This window comes from Uloborus diversus, chromosome 8, assembly GCF_026930045.1.
Source record: "Uloborus diversus isolate 005 chromosome 8, Udiv.v.3.1, whole genome shotgun sequence".
In the NCBI taxonomy this organism is placed as follows: domain Eukaryota; kingdom Metazoa; phylum Arthropoda; class Arachnida; order Araneae; family Uloboridae; genus Uloborus; species Uloborus diversus.
The window spans coordinates 137759049-137782315 of NC_072738.1; the positions used below are offsets into that span (position 1 = coordinate 137759049).

Here is a 23267-nt window from a genome sequence, read left to right on the forward strand (position 1 = left end):
TTTTAAATCTTAATGTAACTTTCTTGAATTTTTAGATCTCTTCTATTTCAATTTATTTTTCTTTTACTTTGTATATTAATTGGGTTAAAAAAAACGAATTATAAGTCAAATAAATACTTATGTGCAAAAAGTAAAATGAGAAATAACAACGCCAAATAGCACACTTTGCAGATTACTGCAGATACGTGTTTCGGCGTTACAAATGAATGTCCTTTTCAATGCAAAAGAAATGAGCTTATGTTTGAAAAAACATCGGAGAAATGGTTAGGTTTCTTTTGTCGGGTGTCTTTTCAACCAAAAGCTCATTTCTTTTGCATTGAGAAAGCCGTCCATTGTAACGCCGAAACACGAGTCTGCAGTAATCTGCAATTCAGTCTGTTTGACGTGGTTATTTAATTTTCACAAACAAATGGGGTGGTTTCCTTCAGTCAAAAGTAGTACTTGTAGTCACTGAAATCGATAGAATAAGCAAAAACTATAACTTGGACCCAGAAAATACTTTCATTTTCCCAACACTTATTTTTTAATTATTTTTTTTAAATGTCCGATTTTTCAAACAAGGCGTGGTTTTAATGGCGTCACAAATGATGCAGTTTGCCGCATCTTTCACAACGTTTCCACGTTGTGATAATCAAGAAGCGAATTAAAATTGCGCTCTATGCTTGCCATCAACCATATCGTTGCCAATACACGTGAGTAAAGATTTTTGTTTAAAATATATTTTGATATTTGATCTATTACTGCATCTTTTTTTTTTTTTTTTTGGCACAGTTTGATATGATCAAGAAGAAAAAATTTGAACTTAAAATTAAAAAATTCTTAGTAGTTCACAACATCATTTTTTTTTCTTTGTTCGCAAAAACTTAAAGCATTAATAAGAAAAAGCGTTGGAATTAAAGGGGCGTGTAGAAAAATTATTTTGTTTAGTTTTAGTTTTTGACAGCCCACTCCAAACGTATTTGTACTTTAGACTTTCTATGGCATTATGAAGAACACATCGCCGCTTAATCAGCGTCCCGTTAAATAGATTTTCAAAAGAATGGGAAGAGGATGTAAATTGAGTTTCAAGATTCCGTAGATAACATCTGGAATCAATTAGGTTTTGTTATCATTGTCGCGGGAACTGAAACCGGTGGTTAGTATCCCCGTCCTTTCTCCCCACTTTTTCTAAGAATTCTTAGTGTTGTAACCTTTACGCCAATTCCAAGAATCTCCAGTTCAACTTGGCGGCTATAGCTCTGAATGTCAGTTTTTTTCAAGCACCAGTTTTCATTCTACTTACGCTTGTTTTCCTTGCCATGCGTAAAAACCGGTCGTCGAGTGTCCAATCTTCACTAGTTCTATTATCTTTGATAATATTATGTAAGACGAATCTTTAGGGTTAGCTAAAATTTTACTCAGGACCTAGCGGAATAAATAAGAGTTTCATGTCCCAAATGCTTATATCATTGCTATTCGTGTCAAAATCATTTTTATTGGAAACTAGTGGTACCCGCACGGCTTTGCCCGTAGTAGAAAATTAAAAAGTCTTTTGGTTTGCCTGTATATTTACAAATAATGTATGGTGAATTTCTCGCCAATTGGCATGCCCATGTTACGGTTCCTCGTTATGATAACTTGGTAATTTACTTGTCCATCTTATGATAATTTTGCTCGGGAAAATGCTCTTAAAATTAAAGTAGAAAAAGAACAAAATCGAATTTTAGAAAAAAAACGATTCAATGTGCACACCCCCATGCTACAAACTAACTTTGTGCCAAATTTCATGAAAATTGGCCGTACATTCTAGGCGCTATGCGCGTCACAGAGATCCAAACATTCGGACATCCTGACAGAGAGACTTCAGCTTTATTATTAGTAAAGATTTGGGAAAACTTGAGAATTATCATTATTTTATTTCTTGAAGTTCTTTTTTTAAGTGCAGTTAAAATAAAATATTTTGCAGAATATGTGTCCAGAAATTTTGAAGTGAAACAAAATTTTCGCGCAAATATGTTACAAGCTTTCAAACTCTTTTAAAAAATGGAGAGGCTGTTGAAAACATTAGTTCCTTTAAAGAGTTATCTGATACGCAAACTTCTGTAAGTATTAATACTTTAAAAAATCCTTCTTTTTAAATAAAAGTTGAAATTAGTATTTCAAGAGTTATCTTTATCGATGAAATCTTATGTATTTTTAAGCAGAAAAACCAAAGCTTGATTCTAATGTTTAAATTCTAGCATTATTGTGCTCAATGGTTCCCATTTTTAAAAATTATGTCTTAAATGATGTTTGAATGAAATTTATTTTTTAAATTAATTATTTTTATTATTATTAATGTTAAATTGTAATTATAACATGACAATGCAATTATATAGTATAATGTATATTAATGTATAGTATATGTATGTATATACATAGTAATGTATAGTATAATGTAATTATAATATAACATAAATAATATTATTTATGTTAAATGATTAAAAATTATGTTTGAATGAAATGGTTTCTGTTCCATATTGGTATTGTTCATCATAAATTCTGTACCTCAGAACCAGAAGGACGTAAGTCCAAAAACTGCGATTTTTCCGTTTATTAGTGCATCGTATTTAGAAGGCTATTCCGCATCGAGCCATGTGAACATAATTAAAAAAGAAATAAAAATTAATTTGAATTTTGACATCTTGAATTCAAATTATGTTTTTCGCAATCACAAGTGTGTGGATGTGTGTATGTAGGCGTGTGTGTTTGTGTGCGTGTGTATGTGTGTGTATGTAGGCGTGTGTGCTTGTGTGTGTGTGTGTATGTGTGTGTATGTATGTGTATGTGTAGGCGTATGTGTTTGTTTCTGTGTGCAGGCATGAGTGTGTGGGTATGTGTTTGATTATCTGTGCGTGTATGTGTGTGTAGGTGTGTGTGCGTAGGATATGGACGCAACTTGGAGACGGTTTTCGCTAGAGGAGCAGCGTCGGGAGGGGCCGGTCGACGGTGGTGCTGCAGAGGGAGGAGAGGAAAAAATCAAAAGACATCATTCAACAGTTAAATAATAACAATTAGCAATCGTGATTGCTCAAAAAAAAAACTATCAATTTCTTACCAGGGTTTAAAGTTTCATCCTTTGCAAACGCTAGAAAAAAGTTTTTCTCTCTCTCTTGTAAAATTACCATAACGTGACTTACGTCCTTCTGGCTCTGAAGTACAGAATTTATGTCTCTAATGCTAGTAGTTGCTCAGATAAGAATTTGTACATTGCTTCTCTAACGTAAAAAAACATGAAGTTGGCTATAGTATTGTAATATTTTTTCATCTTTCGGCAAAGCAGTGCATTATATTTTTCGACAGATTTAAATAGAATAAGTATCGAAACTCAGTGAAATATGATAGTAGGTTAGTCTTACATACCAAATTATTTGTGTAAGACAGATCAGATCCCAGTTATGAAACTTCCATTATTATTTTTAATGTGTTGCTTAAAAAGCCGATTTGTGTAGCTACAGTTACTGTATTCAAATTAAGTTAACTAACGATCAAGGGAAAACATTTAAAGTACTTCCAATTATCAAAAATTTTCTGGATTTACAACAGAAGTTAAACGATTTTCAGAAAATGTGAAAAGAATAGCAGATTATGCGTAAGAAAAATTAACTATTTTATGAGTAGTGTGATCATAAACACGTCAAATTATTCCATATAAATTATTTGCATTCGTAAAATAAACTTCTTGTTTGCATAATGTTTTTTTTTTTTTTTTTTTTTTCCAAAATCTTTATTTATTTTTTCTTCATCTAAGATATAGCTGTTATTTTCTACCATTTAACATTGCTTACATTTTCCGTAATAATGTTTACATATTTTTTTTCTACTTCACTTTTATAGTTTAAGTGCTATTGAATATGGTTTTGAAATTTTGGTTTTCTAATGTTTTATGTAAAGTAAATTCGCAGTAAATACATATTGAGGAATTCATCAAAAATATCATCAGATGTATATTGAAAATTTATTTAAAAAGGGAACACAGCCTTTTCAAAATTTTAGTTTTCTCTATTTTTATAACTTCTTTAAAATATTTTGAACACTAAGAATTTCTAAAATACAATTTTTAGTCAAAGTAGCATGCCATTTCTATTTTATTTTTTCGTTTCCTTTTAAACATTTAATAAGGTAATCGTATCCTTTTTAGTAATCCTTTTAAGTATTTGGAAATACTTAAAACGCTTAAATACTTATTGTTACTTAGAGATAAATTTAACATTTATATAAATTTTACCTACAATTTAATTTTCAAAAACTGACAGATGTTATAACTATACTTATTATTTCGTATATTTTAGGAGAAAATGCAGATTTCATGGTCATACCAAACCCCGTCGTCCATCCTAACGGAAGTCTCTTTCTTGAATTCATACAAAAAGAAGATGAAGGTTCATATAAATGCAACATATCTAATGGCATTGGACCGGATTTGGTTAAAACAGTAGTAGTTAGAGTTATAGGTATGATTTATTAATGATAAATCTGTAATTACGCGTGTGTAACTGATGAAAGAAGTACTACATGTTAAAAACGACTTGCATTGACATATACTGTTCATGGATTCAAAACTATTATATTACTGCTTATTATATTTTGGTGACTGATATTTGCAAAATATCTCATAATATTTCTAAAAGTAAAAGGACTATATTTAGAGAAGGGAATCGAGATGCCTTTGTTAATGGGTGTATCTGTTTTTTTTTTTTTTCCTGATTTTCGTGTTTTACTTATGATCTTCGAAAAATAAAAATGTAACTATTTTTTAAATTCTGTTTTAAGCAATATTTTTATTTTCCAAATAGAGGAAGTATATGCTGAACATCTCAATGTTTGCATACTGTGTTTTTCAAACAATATTAGTTCTAACGGCTATGAAGATATTGATTGTAAATGATAAAATTTACAAAACTAATTTGAGCTGAAATGAATTATTTTCCAGGGATATCTACAAGAAAGGGGGTGGGTTATGGCATAACATGATTGTAATTTTTGAGGTGTGTTTTGGCGGCATTCGTCTTTCTTTTTTTTTGGGGGGGGGGCATTCTTAGAATTGCTTGGTATCTTTTGAACGGACAGGGAAGCCCTCGCTTTTCACAGGTATTTCTATTTTTTTGGTTAATTATTATTCTTAGATACAATATGCAAGAATAGCTTTTAAAGAAAATTGTTTTAACCCTAGGTTACCATTCTTGAATCCGCTCTCAAACGTTCGTATGTGCTTAAAATTGGCAAAATGCACGTAAAGAAGGTGTGATATAATAAAATTATTTCTGCATAACAAATAAATTTATGTACATTCGTCAGACCAAGAAAGTAACTCTCGCGAAATTTCATGGATCAATGTATTGTAATATTTTTTCCAAAAATAATCCAAATAAAATTTTGAACTTTTTTCAAATACACTAACAGGCAGTAGTGTACATAGACTTCGGCACGTTCCTCCCTCCCCCTCCCCACACAGCAGGATTTATACGTTCGCTCCGTTATCCATAAGAATGTTTTTTTTTTTAAATTTTGACTTTGTGTTATTTTTCAGAGCGTGCGCTCTCATACCTCTTGCGCCCTCCCCCTCCTGCGCTGCAGGGGTTCTGCGGTTGCTGTGTACGTTATTGTATACAGGTAATATCTATGAACATCTATTTATAATGCGAACGTAGAAAAAAAAATCAATGTGTTTTTCCATACAAAAGACGTGAACTTATAGATCAAAGAATATTTGATAAATACTTTTTCCTTCTCTTGCATACCTGTGCCCTGCTATATATGCAAGAAACTGCAATTTTGTTTGTTTTTTCAATACAGTTTTTAAAAATTTATTTTCAGTTCAAATTATTGTTTCATTTCATACTTAATAACTGAAAACAAGAAGAATATTTGAAATTATTATTTAAAATTGCTCAATCTCTATACTTTTTAAGTTTGATTGCTTGCCTACATCATATTAAATATAAAATAATTATATCTTTATTTGTTTGGCAAAGAATGAGGGCCTTAGCATACGTAATCCGCTATTTTGTAGCAAACGTACGTACGCCATTACGAATACTCATTTCACTATTCATCCAGAAAACGCACGGAAAATTTGATTCAAGTTTTGAAATTCGTTGACTTAAGTTTTGAAATTATAAGTGAAGTAGTTGAAAGCATTTATCTTTACACAAAGCGATTAAGCGATAAAGTTATCGTTATTGAAATACGAAATGGTAAGAATAATGCACTCGCTTGTTTCGGGGTTGCAAGAAACCCCTTCTCGATTGTGGAAAAGTTTTGAGCATACGCCGCTAAGATGAGTGACCTTCTTCTATGACTATATTATTTTTTCTGCACCTTACAAACTCGAACCTTATAAAATTTTCTCGAAATTTTGTGCTTTACTAATAGTATTATTTATTCTTTTTTTTTTGTAGGAAAATAACAATTGCCACTTTTCAATATTATTATTTGCTTTTTAGCTCCACTATAAACACGTTGATAATGATATAATTTCAAAGTTACAAAACAAAATATCTTTTACTGAAAATGAATAAAAAATTACCACTACATTTCAACGACTATGGAATGTTTTTATTGTACTTGAGAATATGATAAATTATAACCGCTTTCACTTTGTGTTGTAATTGTGGCTCAAATAGTTTTTTTGACATAAAACATTTTTTTTCCAGAAAACAATACAATTCTTCAAATTTAGATTATTTTTTATGTTAATCTCTTCTCTTATTTTATTGCCAAAAATTGAATTTTATATTGTACTAAACCAGACATGATATCAAATACTTACAACGTAACACAATTACTACTCATGTAATTGAAAACAGCATGTGTATTATGTCTTACACAGCATTAAGTCATTATCGCATTGTGCAAGCAGTTTTTTCTATATTTATTGCATACGCATGTAAACTTGGTGAACAGCGTAAGAACATTGACGAAACAAATGAAGTAACATATTTTAGTTGACAAAATGGAAGAATGAGGGCGCTAGTAGCTGCTTTTAGATTTCTCGTAGTGTTGTATGACTCGCCATAGTAGTTTTAAGTGTTGTCTCTTATCTATGTGCATTTAATATTGTTTTGGGGCATTTAAATCGCACTAATATATTTAAAGTGTTGCTTTATTGTTTATCCATACCTTAATTTCTGAGGATGAAGTCCTTATTTACGTTTAAAACGTTAAATTTGATGAAGTTTGGATGCCTTGCAGCCTACATCTACTGTCATATTCTCGTATCTAATGGTAAGTTTATGCTTTTTTTCTCTCCTATTTATGAAGTTACGTTTAAGAAACAAAATTGTTTCATTTTTTTTTTCTTTTTTGCTGCTTAATTCAATTTTACGTTGGTTTTTGTCATTTTATAATGTTGATTTATCATGCTCTAAGCTCTCAAGATGCAGAAATTTTGTATTTTTATGCATGATAATATACAAAAAAAAGCCACTTTGAAGCATATTTTCTTCGTAACGGCATGCTTAAAACGGTCAAAGATTGAACTTTTACCATTCTGTTGTTCGGATTAGATTTTTGAAGAATAATTTTTAACAGTAAAAGCGGCTTTCGGGATTGTTTTCTTCTTTTATATGTAATACTATCTAAAAAAACATTAAACGTTTATTATATAAAACGTTCACATAACTAAATTTTTGTAGGTAATTTCTTACAAAATTTTGTTAAAATTTTTGACAATGAAAGATTATTACTTGATATAAACATTGAAATATTCAGCAACGTTTTAATTACAAATGTGTAGTAAAAAATTTAATACGAAAGGTCTGTCTTGGAAATACAGATGTATATGTTTTCAGTGCAAGTAAATTAAATAAGATTGAAAAACTAATATTTTCTCTATATTTTCAGTCTCTTACATTAACAAATTTACTCCACATGAATTTGAAAAAAAAAAAAAATGCATACAACTATTAAAATTCGGAACAATTAATGTTTTTTTTCCCAATGTGTACTGACGAGTCAAAAGTAATCCTATTGTTTATTTTTTTAAGCTTGTTTATAACAGAATGACATGCTAATTGAATGTTTCGTAATATGCTACATTTTTTTGTGCATTTATTTGATTTTTTGCCCCATTTCGTAAACTTATTTGAAAAATTCTAACCCCTATTACTCTTTATTTAAACAAATATCTTAATTTAAATCTTAAGTTTTCCTCCGCCGATCTGTTTTTAGAATATCAAAAGAATATTATTTTGACTCTAAGTATGTTTGTACTCTTTATTTTTGACAACTACTCCAAGTTTGCTTCTTGCTGTAGGAGAAAGTCTTCAAATTCAACCTTTTTCTTTCCCGTCAAAATCTGTTGTTGGAAAACGGGTGAGTGTAGGTTGCACCCCTGCTTCGGGCGAGAAGATGGATTTCAAATGGTTCAGAAATTCTCAAGAACTATCTAAAGGAAGGAATGTGGACATTAGATCCTATCCCGACCTTTCTACGTTAGTCATTGACCCGTTGATGGAAGATGATACTGGAAATTACACGTGCATTGTTAACTCGAGAGGCCTGACTGGGAGTTACACAGCAGCACTCGAAGTTTTAGGTATGAAATAGGCTTAGTATAAAGTGTATGTTGTATTTATTTTCCTATAAAAATTTCAGTACTCATCTAAGCTAAGAATAACATATGTGAATGATCAAAGAACCCATAATTCCTATATGACATGAACGTAAATTAAAGAATAAGCTGTAATTTACGACCTCTAGAAACAGCTTGGGCAGAAATACAAGCGTGTACCGACATCTTGATAGTTGACATCCAGCTATTGCAGTTTCAGTCATTAGAGATCATCAGTCAGGAATAATCATTAAATAAGCTAGAGGCAGCATTGAAGCTGGTATTATCTTCTCATTGGTTGTTAAATTTAGTTGAGTTCACCGGTGAGAGTCTCACCTTCAATGAGAGGACATGTACCTTCAACTCGCTTATGACTATTCCAGATTGATGATCTGTTATACATGACAAACTGCAGCAATTGGATACCGTAATCGAGCTGTCAGTATACGCTTCCATTAGTTGAGGTATCCAACATTTCATTCCAAGTAATATTAAAACTTTTTATAATCTCTATTTTTAGCGTTCATGAAATAAATCAATATACCAATATACTTATAGCTTGGGTGGTGTTTATAAGTAACAATTATTTTTTTTCAACAATGACGATTTAGTTGAAATTTATAAGCATAATTTATACCATAGGTAATTAGTGATCTGACCAAAATTGTTCCTCTGCAATCTGATAAACAGTTTAACCTGTGCTTTTAAACACCTAACTAAAAGATCCAAACAAATTTCATTTAACTTATCTAAGCTATTATGTTTTGAGTTAAATAACCATTTTGTCGTACTTCTAATACTTGCATTACGCAGGTGCATATGATATCTTTGCATCTTGCCATTATTTTTTAATTTGAATAACAATTTTTCATAAAATAATGTTCAAAACAGCATTCAATTCCTAAATCTGATTTAAAAGAAAAGTCAGTTTGGTTTTTTATCTATAGGACAAAAAGGTAATTATGCGTTCGTTTGTAAGTTGTTTTTGCTGCGCTAGGATAGCAGTTGTTAAGAAAACAGATTTACAGAAATGTTCGTTCTGAAAAAAAAAGCTAATTTACATATCCTAGCATTGATATTTTGTGTTTTAATTAAGGAAGTTAGTTACTTTCTTCTAAAAATAGAAAAGAAGCAAATGTCCTCAAAAAAATCTTTACTCATACATATTTCAAAAAATAATTCATAATTTCGAAAATTTATTTCTAATTTCATATTGGTTTTTATTACATACACTTTTAACGAAAACATTTGCAATGTAAAATTTAAAAAGAAAATACTCAATCTAATTTGCAAGTTAATTATGTGAAGGTCTTCTGTACGTTTGTTGTTTCGAATTACTAATAACTTTAAACAGCATAAAACAAACTTTTTAAACAACTAGTTTTATCGAAAAACTATGCATGTTTGAATGATTGTTTTCGTTGAGTAAAAGAGGAAACAAATTTTGAAAACATTTACTGTTGTAAGTAATAAAACTGCAGATGCTATTTTTTTTTTTTTTTTTTTTGAGCGAAAAAAAAAACTTACGCCATCGAATCTTTACTCCATTTAAAAGTGATTTCAAGACTTCCAGCAGTTAAGAGAGGATATGAAAACTTGCAAACTAGGAAAAATCGCGTAAATTTTTTATAGTTATTTAATTATAAATAAATACCGTTGCAATCTGCAATACTGTCTATTGCTTTTTAATTATGTGATCCGATCGAATTTTCGTATCGTTAATTTTTTTTTCTCTCCAAATTGTTAAGTGTTCACAGTAATTAAAAAGTGTACTATCTATTTATCAATAATATTATAAATAAATAAATAAAATGAAAAACTACTTAAAATAAATAAATAAATAAAATAAAATAATAAAATAAATAAAAATTTCAAATATAACTAATACTACATGTTTGCTTCACTTTAGAGTTGAAATAATGTTACGAATAAACTCAGGTACAATAGCTTTGGAAAACGTTTGCGAAGGGATGAATGTTTTGAAGCTTAGTTTATGTTCATGACACTCAATTTTGAAAATATTTAATTTTATACCTCATTGCGTAAATATTTTAATTTTAAGTATTTTTATTCCACGTAATAAATTTCAAAACTTCAATACGTATCACTAATATTCAGTGAAACTCATTACTGTGTTTTTAATGTTTTCTTCCCTAATTAGAGATTTCATTACTTAAAAATCTTATTTTTGTAGATTTTTAACTTTTTTTGCGAAGGTTGTAGTATATCTTACTGCTACTAAGAAAGTTGAAAATAAATGACTAATTTGTATTATAAATGATACTTTTTTAACACGTGAAGAAATAGTCTTTCTTGTGGTAGAAGTTACTAGTTCGGTAGCGAGAGAGGAAAAGAATTTGTGTTTATTCACACGTTTCTGAAAATATTATTCCATGTTAATATAAGAAGGCAAATTTCGCTAATTAAAATTATTTTATAATAGCTTTTAAATAAAAATGAAATAAAAATCAGGGAGTTTAGTCACATGTACATTTTTATAGAATGTAAAGACTAGTATTCGAACTGATTTAGGTATTTTAATTCTGCGAAACTTCATGTATGTAAATCTTTTCTTTTCTTTTCTTTTTCTTTCTGCAGTTCCTCCATCTTGGACGCAAGGGCCGAACGATATTGATGCTCTAAGCGGCGATTCAGTTACACTGAACTGCAAAGGTGCTGGAAAACCGAGTCCTGTTGTTACCTGGTCCCATTTGCGAGGTAAATAAATGAGTGATTTCAATGTAGTTATAATCAGTATGTGTGTATGTATTGACTCATGATACTGACTTTTCTTATTATTTATTGTTTGCAACTTCTTTGTAAAACGTACGATACTTGCATAGCTGCCAATTTTGAGACTAGGCCGAAGAATAAAACTTATGACGTAATGTTTTCACGAACCATCAAGGTTATCTAAATTTCAATGCAAGACGTAGGACGAGAAATGAGGCAGTAAGAAGCAAAGGGATATAAGTGGCAAAATTAAAAATTTGGAGATAACCAGTACATATGGTAGGGTAACCTCTTCTCTGTCTTGGGGCAAGATATAGTACTAGTAGCCCTGGTAGGTGCTGCTGTACAGCATGGTTTAGAAAAAAAAATCATGAAAGTCTACCTAGGATGTTATCTTTGAAGTCGTTTTACTCAAAACTTGAAAATGTCCACCTACATCCCTTTGCTTTTCACTGCCTCACAAAAAATAATAATTTCATGTATTCCAAATTTCTACATTGTACTCATTCTTCGTAGAAAGATTTTCATGGAATTTAGGAACTTCACGATTTTTTTTGTATTAGTTTCCTTCAAAAATCTCAATTTAATAAAAAGGTTTCATAAATTTTTTGAGCAGAAAAATTTGTGTGAAAAAGGTTCAATCCTCAAATACGTGGTAAGCGAGTAAATTCCTTCCAAAAATCGAAATCCTAATGAAAGCATTTATTTCTTTAAAGAACTGTCTGATAACTGCGGGAGTATTAATGCTAAGGTGAATCGCATTAAAAGAATCCTTCTTTACACATAAAAAATAAAATTAGCACATTGAGAGATATCTCTATTATCACGTTGTGGGACAAAGGGGCTCCTTGAAATATTTTTTTATAAATACAAAATGCAAAAAATCCCGCAATTCATCCTAAGTTTAAATTCGTCAATATTTTAAAAGCTTTATGCTCAGTGATTGCTATTTGCTATTGTTGATTGTTATTTTCTTTTTATGTTACTAATAATAAAGCTGAAAGTCTGTATGTGTGGATCTCTGTCTGTTACGCGCATAGCGCTTAGACCATTTGGCTGATTTTCATGAAATTCGGCACAAAATCATTTCGTATCATAGAGGAGAGTACCTCGAAGCAATTTTTCGAGAATTTAATTTTGTTCTGTTTCATTTCAATTTTGAGAACATTTTATCGAACAAATTATCATGACAAGGATGAGAAAATTATAATAACATGGACGAGAAAATTACTATAACATAGACGAACAAATTACCATAACATGGACGAGCAAATTACTATAACGTAGACGAGCAAATCACCATAACATGGGCGAACAAATGAACATAGCAAACTGGCGAGAAATTCATCATCCATTATTTGTAAATATACAGGCAAACCGAATGACCTTTTTCTACTCCTGGCAAAGCAGTGCTGGTACCACTAGTAAAAAATATGCCTCGAATGAGTAAATAATGTGGTTTATGTTCCACATCGGTACTTCTAATCATAAATGTTTCTCTCTAATGCTGTCTCCTCTTCGCTCACGTAGAATTTTTGTATTCCATCTCCACCATAAAAAGCAAAAAAATGCCTATATTTTCGTAATGTTGTTTTCCAAGCTGCTGCAAAATCTGGCATTGTAACTAACAATAAAAATTCTGAAAAAGGTTAAGCTTCGGAATTCAATGAATTATAGAAATAGGCATCCCTTACACGCCACTTGATTTGTGTATGAAAAGTTCATAAATCACGTGGTATGGTTGTTGCGATGAATTAGGCTATGAAACTTCCACCATTATTCTTACTGCGTTATATAACAGAAACGTTTTGTGCAGCTACTACTGTGTGAATGAAACTAAAATTTGTAATTAATTACCCTAGTTCCAACGACCAGAAATTTACCAGTCTTATGTTAAATGCGATTCGATTTTTGGAAAAAGTAAAAATAATGAGATTACAAATAGTAACTATTGAGTAATTTGATCATGAATACATGTATGTCAGATTACTGAGTTGAAAAAATTTATATCAGTAAAATAAAACCTATAATTTGTATTTATTTATCTGTGTGTGTGTTTATTCGTTTAAACATTTTCTCCTTAAAATGTAGTTACATTTCTGCAGCAATATTTATATTCTACTTTCTTAATATTCTACTTTCGCAATTTAATTGAATTTACTTTATTAATTCTGGATTCCAAATATTTAATTAAAAATAAAATCAAAGTAAAAGCATACTGTTGATTAAAGAAAAAAAAATTAGACGTACATTGAAAATTAACTTAGAGCTAGAAAACAGTTTTTACTAACTTTCATTTTTCCTTTAAAAAAATAAATAAATAAATAAAAAAAGGCTGCTGCTTAAAGATTAATTTAACATTAATGCACATTTTTATCGGCGTACCATTGTTTGAAAACCAAACTGACAGACCTTTTAGTAATGATTTGTATCATTTCGTCTATTTCAGGAGAAACTGCTGATTTTATGGTGATACCAAACCCTGTTATTCATCCTAACGGAAGTCTCTTTTTGGAATCCATTCAAAAAGAAGATGAAGGTTCATATAAATGCAATATATCTAATGGCATTGGACCGGATTTGGTTAAAACAGTAGTAGTTAGAGTTATAGGTATGATTTATTAGAGATAAATATGTGATTGAACGTGTATAACTGATGAAAGAAGTACATGTCAAAAAAGACATCTATTGCTTTTAATTATATTTTAGTGGCTGATATTTGCAAAATATCTTATCGTATTTCTAAAAGTAAAGGGATTGTGTTTAGAAAAGAAAATTAAGCTGTTTTTGTTAATGGATGTATCTTTTTTTTATGACTATCGTGTTTTGCTCATTATCTCCATAAAAATAAAATGTAACAATTTTTGCATTTTGTTTTACGCAACGGTTATACTTGCCAAACAGATGATGCATGCGTTGAACTCCTCAATATTTGCCCACTGCATTTTTCAAAGCACTGCGCGGCAGCCTTTATTGTATTAGTTCTAATATTATGGATGCATTAATTGGAAACGTTAAAATTTACAAACCTGAAGTTGTGTAAATTTCAGCTGAAATACATAATTTTTCAAGGATACCCATGAAGATGGGAGGGGGGAGGGATCAGGACTCTGACTGCTGCTTAATTAAAATGTTTAGGGTGTGATTCGGGAGATTTTCGTTTCTTCTTGGAAGACCGTATTCTCATTTGTTCGGTACCTATTGCTCGATATCTAGAGAAGTTAACTATCGCTTTTAAAGTTAGGTATTTCTGAGGGGGGGGGGGGGGTTTCTGGTCCTTATTCTTGTATTTAAGAAAAGTTTTTAAAGAAAATTATTTCAATCTTTTCTTAGAATACGTTCTCAAAAGTATGTATGCGTTCGCAAAGAACAAAATTTACATAACGAAGATGTAAGAGAATGAACTGTTTTATTCATAACCATACATTTATATGCATATATCAAACCAAGAAAGTGGTTCTTCTGAAATTTCATGGATGAATGTATTTTAAAGTTTTCAATTTTTTTTAATGAAGTTTTCCTTACATTGTTTTTTTAGGTATACGAATTTGCGAATCTGTTATTACCATTTACAAAATTCAAGCGTTACACAGCGATCACTTAAACTAGCTATTTTTATGACGAATTGGCTTGATTTTTTGTCTTATTTGGAAATACACTAAATTACACACGTAATAAATATGTATTTTCTTGTTGTTCTTTCTTTCCGCTTTAGTTTTTTTACAGTAACGTTTTAGTGAAGCAGGAATCTACGGCAAATTTTACGATAAATTGGAGGGTTTACAGTACGGAGAGAGCTTTATAGAAAACTACGCCAGCTGCCGCAGTGCATATTGGGTATTGTTTCAATTTATTAGGTTTTAAAAGTTGTAATATGTGACTGATACGAACTTAAAAATTAAAATAATAATAATAATAATAAAAGTTACACTCAGAGAGATTAAATGAGGTCGAAACAAATGATTTAGAACCCACGTGTACTTCTTTTATAAAATATTGCTTTTTTACTGAAAAAGCGCATACTTCATGTGTAATTATTCCTTCCTACATACTTCATGTGTAATTATATGTGTAATGTATATGGGGTATTATGCGCAGTTTTCAAAAGTATTAATTTACAGCTCCGGCCCAAAAATTGCACATTTTTGAACCCGAAGCACGGTTTTGAATTTCGAAATTCGTATTATTGTGCCCAAAAAATGCAGGTTAAATACCTTCTATTTAATTGTCACAAATTTTGTTTTGATATGTATTTTTACTCTTCAACATTATGCTCTGTTTCTAAAATAGTGCTTAAATCGGTGTAACCATTAACATTTTGTTCATTTTACGGAGTAGCAGTAAGCATGCTTTTATATTAGGATGATACTGACGCAAAGTTAAATATCTACTAGCAAAATATGATTTAAAAAATTTTAAAATATTTAATGTGTAATAACTCTTTTATGTTACATTACTTTTGCCACGTAACTGCCGTACTTTTAATCCTATGTTTGTGTTGTACATATTTTCATACTACTTTATGATGTTCTCTAAACAATTTGGTAATTTATTCTTTAATAATTAACTCTGTGCGAAAATGTGTATTTGTACTTTGGTTCATCAATTGAAATTCTTGAAATAAAAAAAGTATGAAAAATGTGTTTATTGTTCCACATCTTTTAGCACTTTAAAAATATCTACTATCAAGATCAAATCAAGGTTGAGATTATTTCTTTCTTCCTTTGAACACATGTTAATGCGTGTCACGTTCTTTCCGCTTTTCTATTGATTTAATAACATATGCTGATTCAAATTACAGTATATTGCTCATAATCCTCCTCTTAGTGGCATTTTGAGAGTTGACAAGCATAGTTACGTTCAAAGGTTCTTATACTGCTTCTGAATAATGTTCAGAAGTTCCATTATCTCGAACCGCAAACAATTGTCTTATTCTCAGCATTGCTTGACATTTTGTAATTTCTCATGCAGAACTTTAAATGGAGCCCAATAACCTGATTTGAAATAAATGATTCATCTTAAGCAAATTATGAGTCAGTAAATATTGCAAATGCGTGAGTGTCTCTGCTTGATTTTGTTTCAAATGGCAAAGTGTTGAATTCTTTTTACTGTTCATTTTTCCCAAAATGAAGTTAGTGAGGCATTTTAAAATAAGTTTGCAGCAATGAAAATATTTACGTTTTTAGCGAAAAAATTTCACCGTTTGACATTTACTAATATATACAAAAAAAAAAAAAAAAAAAAAATAATAATAATGTTTCGATCGAACATATCTTTCAAGAAATTATATATTTTGGTATCATTTTTTATTCAGGAATCATTCCGTGATTAAACTACTTTTTCAATATATTTGTCTCATTCGATTAGTCAATTAAAAGTTTATCATGTTGCTCGCATTTTTACTACATGTAATTCATTTGTATTTCGAAATGATCCGATCTTGTCCAATGTATACCTAGTCTATAATTTAAAAAGAAATTAAAATTATTGAACTCACTACAAATTTATCATCAATTTATTTTTCTGTAAATTTTTTGTTACTGCATGATTTCCTTGTTTGCTGAGTAACTTACTAAATAAGTTGTTAATCATAATGTTATTAAAGCATAAAAATAGAAAATTATTGTGCACACTTGTTTCGCGTATACAAAAGCACTCTATTTCAGTAGAGAAGACGTGAATTAATGGATGAAAAAATATCTGACAGTATCTTTTTGTCCTCACGTGCATATCTATCCCCTGATATACATGTATTAACCTGAAGTTTTGTGCTTTTTTTAGCGTAGTTTTTAACAATTTATTTTCAGCACAAATTGCTGTTTTATTTCACTTAATGACTTAATCTTGTATGTAAAAACCTGGAAACAAGGAAAGTTTTTAAATTGTTCTATCTCCAAACTATATAAATATGATTGCTAGCTTATGGCATATTAAAACATAAAATAATCATGTTTTTATTTAGTTAGCAACATCAAAGAATGAGGGCGCTAGCGTACGCAATTCGCTATCTTGTAGCAAACGAACGTACGCCATTACGAACACTCGCTTCACTATTCATCCGGAAAGCACACGGAAAACTCATAACTTCGAGCTGATATTTATGCTTTCTTGAACAATTCTAGATTTTTAGCAGAAAGAGTTGGTTTCAAATTGAGGATTTTATGATGGAAGCAACGGTATTGTTTTTCCAGTGGAGATCAACATATACGATATGCTTGGCCTGTGTTTTTAGTGTACTACACTTCACATTGGGTAAGATAAAATTCTAAATATATTTTTTATGCTATATATAACATTTAGCTTGTCTTGGTAGTAAATGATAAATGTACATGAGTTTTACGAGAATTTGAATAGAATAATTCATCATTAAATGTATGTTCGTGCATAATACGTAAAAATTATTTTAGATCTAAAATGTCTAAATGATTAGAAATAATTCAAATGTTGAATATATTATTTTGATGAAGGAGGAATTTTGTTTTGTACTCTAACAACAATATCCTATTGTAATAAACGAAATTATTGGACTCGAAACGTTTAAAACAAGTTATTTTCCTTAAATAAAAAATTCTTTAATAAATATGCCAAAGGCATTACTGTAAAATCGGGACATTTAAGTATAACACAGTGAATGTTTAAGAAACTCCGACTATACCAATACTTTAAAATAATTGTTAAAAATAATTAAAACTTATTTTTAACAAATTTTCCGTTAGCTGTTTTTTGGGGAAAAATAGAACAGACATCGTATAATATAAACTACATTTGAAAATGGTTTTTTAAAGTACATTTTTTTTCCGCCTGTAATCAAAGAAAACCTCTCTTAACAAACCTCAATTTAAAAAAAAATCTCTGAAAAACTATATTTTAGCTAAAGCGTTAAAATAAATAAACAAAATAAATGTATGAATTTATGTGTGTGTGGAGGTGTGTGTCTCTTTAATAACTACGCGTTAATTAAAGACTAGTCTTGGCGTTAACTTTGGTTTGAACGTTTTAGAGTAGTTAAAATCTGTTAACTCAAATGGACTTTTTGTCATCCTTTCTTTTTTGTTCCACTATTTTCCTCTTTTTTTTAAAAAATTAGAAATGTATTATCATTTTGACTGTTCTAAAGTGGGATATAAGTGAAAATAATTACACTTATTCCATATGTATCTGTCAGAAATATTATTTAAAAGCAAATAGGAGTGAACTTTAAGTACGCAAAAAGATAATTTGTAAGTCATTGCGAATTTTGTGGACGTAAATTAAATAAAAATATTTCCACCAGTAATAATGAGAATAAAATATATCTTCGTCAGATCTTGGAAACTTGTTTCCTTAAAACAAAATTTTTCTTACTAAAAAATATACATTTTGTATCGCTGAAACTTTTGTATGAATAGAGTTTCTATTCCACTTTATGATTTATGTTCTTTGTCTATGATCTTTATTTTAAAATTAATATTTGTAGAACTAAAATAAATTGCTCTTGATATCTCGCAGGTGAAAATTTGCAAATTCAGCCATTTTCTTTTCCATCCAAATCTGTAATTGGCAAGCGAGGAAGTGTCACTTGCACACCAACCTCAGGAGGAAAAATGGATTTTAAATGGTTCAGAAACGGAAAAGAATTGACAAAGAACACAAATGTAGACATTCGATCCTATCCTGATCTTTCAACATTGATCATTGATCCACTGACTGAAGGTGATTCTGGGAACTATACCTGCATTGTTCATTCTAGAGGTTTCACTGGCAGTTACACCACGAATTTGGAAGTATTAGGTAAGTGGATTATATTTATGACTATTTTCATCCTACAAGTACGATGAAGTTACATTTGTAGTCATACTTCCTTGGTGTTCCACTGTATTTTTTATTGTATTTTCTCTAAATACTGAAAAACTGAACTAAATACAGCAATGTCCCAAAAGCGCGACAGTTGAGTAGCTTATATGGAGAAGACAGTAAGTCACAAAAACTAAATTTCATAGGACAAGCAAAAAAAGTTAGGCCATGTTTCTTAGGCCTCCAAAAAAAAAAAAAAAAATACCAACCGTTACTTATCTGATTAGAAAACCAAATCCAGAATTTTTCCTTCTAAAGTTGAGAACCGCCACCAGTGTGAGGGACTGTAACTTTTTTACAATTTATTGTAGAGGTACGCCCATTGATCATATTATAAAATCGACTTTGGACACTTCTGTGGTGGTCATAACTCATTTTTCGAATTTTTTGAGATACGCCCATTTGTCTTTTTAGCGACGAAATGTATACTCTAAGCTAGAAGTGTCAAAAAATAATTTGAAAAGTTTTCAATTTTTTTTCTTTTGATGAGCTTCAAGTATTTTTGTTTATTTAGAGATCAATGACTAAGTACTACCAAATGTATTAAAATATTTGTATTTTTTGTTTACAGTTCCTCCGTCGTGGATTCATTTTCCCAAAGATTTTGATGCACTCCAAGGAGATACTGTTGTGCTCAACTGCAAAGGATCTGGAAATCCTCCCCCAACTGCCACGTGGTCACGCATACAAGGTTATTATTTATTTTAAATGAGTTTAAAGCGATGAAATGTGAGGAATATATTTTTGATATATAATATTTTTAATAATAGTGAAACATAAGTAAATACATGAGTAAAATCCACATTAATAATCATTTTCTTCATAAATCTTCGATTGTTTAACGGTATTCTATTTTTTTTAAAATCATTTTCTACAGCCACACACGTTATAACATTGAAAGAAAAAAATTTCCTTTTTTTCTTCAATGTTTTCCTCTAAAACATTATTATAAAAATAATAGAAAAAACTTCATTTATAACTTAGTGGAAAAAAGTTAGCTTTGTAGAGTTATACTTTTTGGAGGATTAAATGTCCCTTAATTTGAAGTGACAAACATGAACATTTCTGATTTTTAAATTTATTAATAATTTTGTGCATTTTGATGTAAAAGATAAAGCTTTTCTCAATTTACTATGAATGTCTGAAAACTTTAATTTATTTTAAATGTGAAGACTTAAACTTTTATATTTACTATTTTCTAAAATGATTATGCCTGTATTATTATTTCTCAGTGAAAAAGGTGAAATTTTGGAGCGTTCCGAATGTTTTTTTTTTTTTGAGAGTTAATAATCATTTCATTTTTTTCTTATTATAATTCTTAATGTGATTTTGTATTTACGAAAATAATATTAGTTTTAGACATTACACTAAAAAATCAAGTTCCATATGAGGCAGCGAGAAGCAAAGGGATGTAAGTGCCAAAATTAAAAATTTGGAGATGATCAGTAAAAATGGCAGGAGAGGCTAGTTTAGGGGTTTTTAGACTAGCAGTTTTTAGGGTTAGCAATGGTACTATCAGCTCTGCTGGGTGCTGCTATACAGCACGATTTTGAAAATAGTTTCAATGAAAGTAGCCTACCTGCGATCTAAACTTTAAACGCGTTTGACTTTAAACTTTAAATAGTTTTTTTACATCCCTTTGCTTCTCACTGCTTCATATGCAGAAGAAGAATTTGTGTGTGTGTGTGTGTTTTTGAGAGATTCTCATTGGCAGAGAGAAAATGATAAATGTATCTTTAAATGCTTGCGAAGTGCTGTTATTTTTATTTTTTGACCCCTGTTAAGATAGTATTTATTTCTAGAACATTAGAAGTAGTTCACTCTCTTAAGTTCTTAAACACTAGAAATAAAATTCAATAAATTTGATGTGTTTTGAACACATATTTTAAGCTGAAAATGGATCAAAAAATAGCACTTGATAATGGAAAGACTTTCTGAAAAGTCTTCAATAGCTGGCACGTATTTTCAATTATATTTTACTCTGATCAGGATACCTGAAGCCCATTTTTCGAAAAAAAAAATTTCTAGCTGTCTGTTTAATTTTATTTAAATTTTTAAGTAATATATAAATTAAATTGTTTGATTACGCTCTTTAAATAAATACAACGTATGTGCAAAGACTGCTATTGCTTTTCTATTATGACACAACATTATATAATTTTTTTAATTAAAAAAACTCAACGCCTAGGTTTGCATAGGCCATTTAATAATGAATAACTTCTATTAACTCTTTCGTTCCCGCTTTTGGTGTGCTTTTGTTGTGACAATCAGTCATTATATTGAGAAATAAAAGTATTCAATTATTGTTTAATCAATTAAATTTTCATACTTTTTCTTTCTTATAGGAGAAAACATTGAATTCTCTCCTTTAAGTAGTTTGGCTCATCCAGCCGTTCATTTAAATGGAAGTTTAGCTATGAATTCAGTAGAAAAAGAGGATGAGGGAACGTACAAATGTAATGTATCGAATGGCATCGGCCCTCCGCTTATTAAAACCATAGTCGTCAGAGTAATTGGTAAGTGATACAACACTCATGTTCATATCATGCTTTGTTTAAAATAGAAAACTACAGTGGCGAAAAGCTTTCCCCTCCCATGCTTTGTGTATGCAAATATACATTAAAATGCTTCAAAAAAAGGTATTTTGTTTTCTTAAATGTTCTATAATTTTCAATATTAAATATTGTGATTAAAGTTCTCTCAAATTATTCATCAATATTTTCATGGTTTTTCCAAGTTGTATTTTTACCATGTGACAGATTGAATGTTTAGGTTTAGTTAGTATTAGCATGTTTAGATGTAGTTGGTGCGATTCTAACAACAAGAAAACAGATTGAATTCATCTTTGTTGTACATCTGCTTAATTTCTGATTGTAGTGCAATTTTTTTTAAAGTTGGACCCCATTTCGCATTTTTCTTTACATGATATTTTCACACGACAAAACTTACTTTTATCCTAGCAATGTGAATGCTTATAATCGCAAATAAATCCGATGCATAAACTTAAGATTAGTGTTTTTAGAAACTGGCATACATATTTTGTTGGTTCTTCAGTCAGGCCGCAAATGCAAAAATAACTGCTAGAATCGTTCAATTACAGTGTTTTGCATATTGAATTCCTGTATTATGTGTCCTTGAATTGAGTTCTAATATATGATTTTCGGAATTTTTTAATTACTTATTCAATCTTTTAGTGATGATCATTAACCATATTTTACACATTTAGTACTTTTGTTATGTATTCTCGAATGAAGCCCTTATAACAGTGCTTATTGCATACTGTAACTATCATAACTGTATTTGTAGCAATTATTGTATTTACAAAATTATTACTTATTATTGAAATATTAATTGATTTTTGTTTACCATAAAACAGACGAAAATAATTGATAACTTCTCTTTTAAGAAAGTGTTTCAAGTCCGGGGAGTTACTGCAAGAAATGATAAGTCACTAATTCTCTTAGCTATTGTAAAATAATATAATAACGTTTATCATAACTAAACAGGCGACGGAAAGTATATGTCTAGTAAAGAAATAAAGCTCGAAGATAATCTTTTTATTGTGTTAGTATTATGTTCTCATATTAATGTTTATTTCACTTATTTACTTCAAAACCTGATGAGAAATACTGTTAAAATATTTTTACTGGAAATGTAATCGTTCTGTGAGAAAAGATTTCTCAGTTAAAACAGTTTACGTTATTTTCTTTTTGTATCCTGTAATTAGCATTCAAGCAAAGGTAATTGTTGAACTCGAGCTATTATAAAAAGGTAGCTTTCGGTCTGTTCCTTTAAATTTAAGGAAGATTTAGCAATGCGTCGTTTGCTTAGAAATAAATCTTTATTCTAATTCCAACTTTAGAATGTTGCTTTTGAATTTAGAAACTAAAGTGAACTTTGATGAACTCATTCGCTTAGTTTCGCTCAATGCTTTTGTCACTTAATGTTAAATTTTACTGATCAGATGGTTTTATATTTAAATACAAGGAATCAAGTAGTTTTATGTCATTGAGTTTTTACGACGATGACGATACTTGTTGTTGTGTGGAGGCACAATGGTCATCCTTTATCAGTATTGTTAAAAAAAAAAATTTGATTAATGAAATGAAAAGATATTCTCAATTTCTTT

The 23267-nt window shown here is 29.8% G+C and overlaps 1 protein-coding gene across 1 annotated transcript in view; it reads left to right on the forward strand.

Moving 5' to 3' along the window:
• Positions 1-23267, forward strand: part of LOC129228626 (hemicentin-1-like) — a 217860-nt gene that overhangs the window by 38726 nt on the left and 155867 nt on the right. The window contains exons 13-19 of the mRNA XM_054863307.1: positions 4311-4472; positions 8276-8557; positions 11171-11290; positions 13755-13916; positions 18794-19075; positions 19710-19829; positions 21484-21654. Of these exons, the coding sequence (XP_054719282.1) occupies positions 4311-4472; positions 8276-8557; positions 11171-11290; positions 13755-13916; positions 18794-19075; positions 19710-19829; positions 21484-21654 (1299 nt within the window). The remainder of the gene's footprint in view (positions 1-4310; positions 4473-8275; positions 8558-11170; positions 11291-13754; positions 13917-18793; positions 19076-19709; positions 19830-21483; positions 21655-23267) is intronic.